General features: G+C 47.7%; 1 protein-coding gene across 6 annotated transcripts; it reads right to left on the bottom strand.

Moving 5' to 3' along the window:
- Positions 1-507: 507 nt before the first annotated feature.
- TMEM177 (transmembrane protein 177) lies at positions 508-4927 on the bottom strand. Of its 6 annotated transcripts, XM_046943880.1 has the most exons (4): positions 4860-4927; positions 3154-3258; positions 2761-3007; positions 508-2292 (listed from the first exon to the last, which is right to left on the bottom strand). In XM_046943880.1, the coding sequence occupies exon 4, from the start codon at positions 2276-2278 to the stop codon at positions 1346-1348; it is 933 nt and encodes a 310-aa protein (XP_046799836.1). In that variant the 5' UTR covers positions 2279-2292; positions 2761-3007; positions 3154-3258; positions 4860-4927; the 3' UTR covers positions 508-1345. The 6 variants fall into 6 exon arrangements, with proteins under 6 accessions (XP_046799836.1, XP_046799838.1, XP_046799837.1 ...); XM_046943882.1 differs by lacking the exon at positions 2761-3007; XM_046943881.1 differs by lacking the exon at positions 3154-3258 and having other exon boundaries at positions 2612-3007.
- Positions 4928-5867: the final 940 nt, after the last annotated feature.

Here is a 5867-nt window from a genome sequence, read left to right as displayed (position 1 = left end):
ATGGAGTAGCACGAAGATGAATCGAACTCACAGAATACATAGAACAGGAATTATATTCCAGCCTCGAGCCACTACATTGCTAAACCAGCAAACCCCTGTCTTGACCTTTTATATTGGATTTACCTGGAAGAAAAGACAAATAAAATTTAGCCTGGAGCTTTGAAAACCTGCAGCCTGAAAGTAAAGTCTCTTTATTCCACAGAACAGGAGATTCTGCCAAAGTCTTTCAGAAAGGTCAAGAGAACAACAAACTTATATCCCACAGCCAGAAACCATCTAGAAGAGGCATCTCATGACTTGATGCTTCAAGGGCAAATGAGTGATCAGAGACGGACCAGAAAAATACTCATCACACAGCAGAAACCCAAATAACTTAGAGATACAGCTTAAGCAATGCAAAGCAACACCAGCGTCCCAGCTGTCAGTATATCAACTTTAAGTCAACACGTGATCCAAAGCAAAACAGAACTCAGCGATACTTTGAGTAAACATTGACAAGACTTACTGTTGTGATGGATAAAGATTTATTTCTTTGACCTTGCCTTTATTCCTTGACATAAAAGTTGATTAAAAAAATCGAGATGTACTTTAAAATGAAATGAAAGCCATATCAAAGCAAACTGAAGTCCGTCTTCTGAACAGCATGATCCCACTTGTGAGAAAACACCCAACCTATGGCAGATGTTGGTTGCATAGTCCTGCTGTTGAGACACCCATACTCACTGCAGTCACAGTGACATCCTGATGAAACCAGATTTGGATAGATAATAATCTAGCTGTACTCATGTAAATGGCAGCATAACGAGCATGCCCTACTGAAGAATGGTGATTGTACTGTAAGAATTTACACAGCGTTAAGAGCTTACACAGAACAAAAGTGCTGTGTCTCAGTACTTATGTAACTGAACAACACAGACTCCCAGTCGTTTCAACATCTTAGGGCTGTACCATAGGAGGAATGGCAAAAACGCACAAAACTACCCATGTTTAAATGATAATGATCCCAAAACTCTGTTTGACTTTACCCTTTCCCTTTTCCAGCCTGGAACTGGCAGTAAGGGGGAACAGAACAGCACAACTTCCAGATAAGCATCTGAGCAGCTCCCTTCTTCAGTGCTCTTGTGATTTAAGATGCACACAGAGCAGAACACTTTTGAAGCAGCTCTTTAATATTTTAAGAGAGAATTCTTTATTCACGAAATGTGCAATAACTCCTTCCAAACTATATGCAAAAATAAACCCCAAAATTCTAATGAAGACACAGAGAAGGGGAAAAAAAAGGCAGCACAGCAGTGTTCCAAAGAGAATACATAATTTACAAGTTTAAAATTCAAGCACTCCCTTCCTATGCCTGGAGCTCTTTTAAAATATTAACAATTAAATCTCTCCGGTAAGTGTACGGGGTATACTTTATTCTGAACCAGTGCCTTGGGAAAATGTTACCACTCGGGGCATATATTTTTGTCCCTTCTTTGCCCATCAGAGCACGAAGAATCCTGTTGCGGGACAGGATTTTGTCATAAAATTCCACCCCACCTTTGGCATAGTCTTTGGATACAGTAGCTGCATTCCTGTCAGCCTTGCAGTCCAGGTGATAGGTCATAGCATCATAAGAAATGTAATAGAGGATTAGTCCAGCGGCAGCAATGATGAGGTTACAGATGCTGCGAAGTACCCTGGGGCCAGAATACAGACCCAAAACTACCTTTATAACTGTCCCACAGAGACACGTACCAGCTAAGCACGTTGGAGCCACAGCTGCACTTGCTAAGGGGCTGCCATTCTGCAAATACACAACTTCTCTGGCAAGTGCAAACTTCTGCGCTTCAAGTGAAAACGTCAGAGCTTCCTTCAAAGCAACACCTTCGTTGCTTTCCCAGTCTACTTCCTTGCCACCGATCACAACAACGTGGTCGACTATTCCTCTTTTATCCTCAATTGTGCTATCAAAATTAGGAGGGATGCCCACCAAAGAACCCGCAGGCAGCCAGGGGATTCCAGCACTGACCGGGTGGAAGCCAGAAGCTGCAAAGGCTTGGTAGTTGGCGGACTTCACTGCAGTATCTTGAAGGACATCCTGAAAGACAGCACAGAGACTCTGAGAAAGCTCAGCTGGCCGCCCATCTGACCAGCACTCGTGCAACAGTTTGAACGTCTGTTCAGGAAATACGTGATAGGAAAGGTTAGCGCCAAACAGTCCCACGCAAGAAGTAGCCAACAAAGTGATCTTGTGCTTCTTTAACCAGACAGATGCCTTCCGCAGGAACCGCGCTCCCATAGTCAAATCCTAACCTGTTTGTAACACAAAATTAGGAATTAAAGCGTGCTGAAATGGGCCTCACATCCCTGTAGCAGTTTAAAAACAAGGTAAGAAGCAGCAGAGAGCAGTAACCCATGAAATAAACCTTCCTTTACATCAACAAAACACAGCATACTTCGACAGAGAAAGCGATACTCATTAATTTTGGGACCTCTGAACAACAAAGGATAATTGAAACAAAGAATTAACTTCTCCCTCTCCTCCAGTAAATCAATTCATTGTGGTGAAGCCAATAATAAAGCCGCCACGCTCCCTCCTCCCCCCAGCAATCAATAGACATTCTGTATTTACCCGATGCAGTACTCCTTGCCAGCACAGTGCTACTGCTGCACTCCGCTACGGCAACAGACTGCGGATATTAAGGCCAGGAAGAGACAATAACCAGATGAACCTACCCTAACTTCCTCCCCTGTACATCTCCAAGAATTTCATTTAGTTACCTCAAAACTGAACGCAGTAACTTGAGCTTAACTACGACATCCAAAATGGGATCATATCTTGATTGGAAAATTCCAGGAGACAGAATTGGCCTTTGGAGTTTCTTCTAATGGATAATCAACTTCCAAATGCAAAGAAAAAGAACAGTACGTTCTTCTTCTAGTCTTTCAGATATCACCTGCCAGGCTGTGGTTCTGTCTCACTCAGCAAACAGCTATTTTCAAACACCGGCATCCTTTCAGTGGCAACCTTAAAAAAAAATGTGTGTCTGAAACAATTTGTCTGACAAATAATTCATGCAGTTCAGGGCAGACAGTGGGATAGAAACTGTTTCAGGGCAGATGACTACGTGGTGACTATTCAAATCAGCAGATAAAATACAAAAACTTTCCAACCTGTCAGCTCCTTCAGTTCAAGAGTTCTGCTTCCCTCAGGGAGTATCAGCTCCTTTTACACACCGAGCCATAGGATGGGTGAGAGCCCAGAAGAGCTCTAATCTCCTAAAAAAAATCCCAGTGGCTACAAAATCCTCTCCTAAAATGATGCGTCTGTTAAGTTATAACAGCTAATAAACAGTTAATTACTGGTTAATCCAACCCTGCCTGCAGCAAGGGCATAGAACTAGATGACTTTCAAGGACCCTTCCGACCTAAGCCGTCCTATGATTCTATGAATTAGGTGCCTAAATCCAAAAGATATCAATGACACTTGGGTGCCCGTTCCCATCTGCATCTGGCAATGCTTCTTCTCTCAGAGCCTTAACACGTGTGCTGGGGGGAATCTTGCTGCAGCTGTTTCAGGCACTGCTATTTCCAGCTGTCCTCACAAGAAGCCCAGGTGGCAGAAGGAAACTGTTTGGATGGAACCACTATGGCCTTAGCACAGAGCACCATCAAAGGTGGGTGTTGGCTGCGCTGCTGGGCTTTGTGCCGCAGCAGCTGAATCTTTGCCATATGCTCTTTCCTTCCTCTCAGTCTGAACAAAACCCTCACACAAAGGGTAAGGCAGACAACTGGGGGCTGTAACATCACAAACCAGCACTGTGTGATGTGCCGGGATACACCTGCTGCCATCAACACTGAATGGGCATCAACCACAGGGGCGCAGAAAGGGATTAAATTAAAGGCAGCATTTTAGTGATACGTTATTACAACTCCCCCACCTCCAGAAGCCCTTTCAAACTGTACATTCACCAGGGGAAGAGCCCTCGAATGTTTACACCGCACCAAACACTCACTGAGTGGTTAACAGAAACAACGATGCATGTAAGTATCCAATCGTTACATTGGCATTGCCCAGTATAATAACCAGTGGCATTCCAACACACAGCTGAGGACTGGAAGTGCTGATCTGTTGGACAAAATCATTTAAGGAAAACACTCCAAAGCACTGAAAGCTTGGGTGAAACCCACTTTCGGGAGAAAACGGTCATATTAAACCCAAAGGATCCCCTGGAAATGAATGACCTCTTGGTAAAGGCAGCCTGGTAGCCTGGATCTGACGGAAGGCCGTGCCGTTACAGTGAGGGGCAGCCTTGGCTGGATGACACCCCACCGTCCTGCCCCGCACCCACTGCAACCAGCAGGAAACTGCCATCAGTTTGCGTGGTGGTGAGCGTCCGGGAAAAGATAAGAAGAAGAAATACTCTCAGGTATATTGAGGCTGTCAGCACGCAGCCCTCCCAAGCTCGGTGCCCGTACCATCACACCACAGGCACGTGGTATCCCTAACCTTTGTGCAACTTGTAAGGAAGGCAAGCAGGAGCCACGTGGCGATCTATATAGACCATACCCCGCAAACTCGGACTTAATTTACTGAATTCTGGTGAAGCCACACCACGACTTATAGCCCTGTCTCCCTCAGGAGCCGAAATACTCTTTGCCACTGCGTGCACGTACAGGCAAATTCATGAGAGAGCGCGAGGCTTTTAGCTGCAAAAGCGGGGCCGGGCCGGGGATGGAGCCGGCCGAGAAGCCGTTCGCTCTCCCTCCCGCCCCGCAGAGCTCCGGGCCCAGCTCCAGCGGGGAGCCGGGGCCGACAGTCCGCCCCGACGGCGGCGAAAGGGCGGCACCGCCTCCCCCCGCCCGGCCCCCGCACCTACCGGGGCTCCCGCGCCGCGGCTGCTGCCGAGGCGGGGCTCCGACGGGCGGCATGAGGAGGGCGGAAGAGGAAGGGGCGGGCCGTGCGGTTCCTTCCTCTCTATGCGGCGTGCAGTGCTGCGGGGCTTTTCTTACCGCGGGCCTCGTGCTCCGGGTCGTGCCGCCTCCCCGCCCCCCAAAGCCTCGCAGCAGCTGTCGCAGGGCCGCGGTGCCAGCTGGAAGAGCTGCAAGCGTGGGGACAGCTGTGGCAGCCCCATCCGGCTCGGCCCGAGCCTTGTGTCGTGTCAGCACGCGGTGCCGTGTATGGGAAGCGTTCCCGTCATTTCAGAAGTTAAAGTCACCGTTTCATCCAGGTTTGGGGCAGCCGAGGTTTGCAGTTCAGAAACGTCAGCTGCGTGCTGGGACAGCGAGGGGGGAAAAACACTGTGAGCGTCGCTGGGATTTCAATACGTGCCCTTGTATTAATGCCCTCCACGCATTAATCCTGCTTAAATCCCCTCTTTATACACCATTAATAGAGCCCTTCCACTGCAGAAACAACGGGGGGCAAAAAGGTGATCAAAGAGCAGATGGTTGGGATGAGGGGGCTGAGGTCCCCTGGTCTGCTCAGTGCAGAGAAGAGGAGACCATGCTTCAATTTTGACCTACAGATAACAGGGTTGAGACCGTGAACTTAAGAGCTGTCATTGGAATTGAAACATTCTGCTACAGCTTCTGTGAAAGCATCCTAATAAACATATCACTCTCATCTTTTTCCTGCTCAGTGATCTCCTGCCTGTCCCTGCATTATAGAAATGCTAGTGCTGCACAGACCCAGCTGGCCAGCTGTGAACAGAGACAATTAATGGCATCTTTGGTTTTAACTCCCAATAGGCAAGTTGCTAACTGCTAAGAAAACACCCTTCTTTGTGAGAGGCCACTGGTCTTGCCTTAGGTGATAGTTTTATGCAGAACGGCAGGACAGATTAGCAGTTTGCTGCCACCCAAAGGGAGAAGTCAGAGGAAAGATC

The sequence above is a fragment of the Gallus gallus genome, chromosome 7, assembly GCF_016699485.2.
Source record: "Gallus gallus isolate bGalGal1 chromosome 7, bGalGal1.mat.broiler.GRCg7b, whole genome shotgun sequence".
NCBI classification, from domain to species: Eukaryota; Metazoa; Chordata; class Aves; order Galliformes; family Phasianidae; genus Gallus; species Gallus gallus.
Note: the sequence above shows the minus strand (reverse complement) of the source record. Positions and strands in the feature narration are given on the sequence as shown.

Coding starts and splice junctions, on each gene's coding strand:
- TMEM177 (XM_025152427.3), bottom strand. CDS start 2,278: ATGGGAGCGCGGTTCCTGCGGAAGGCATCTGTCTGGTTAAAGAAGCAC.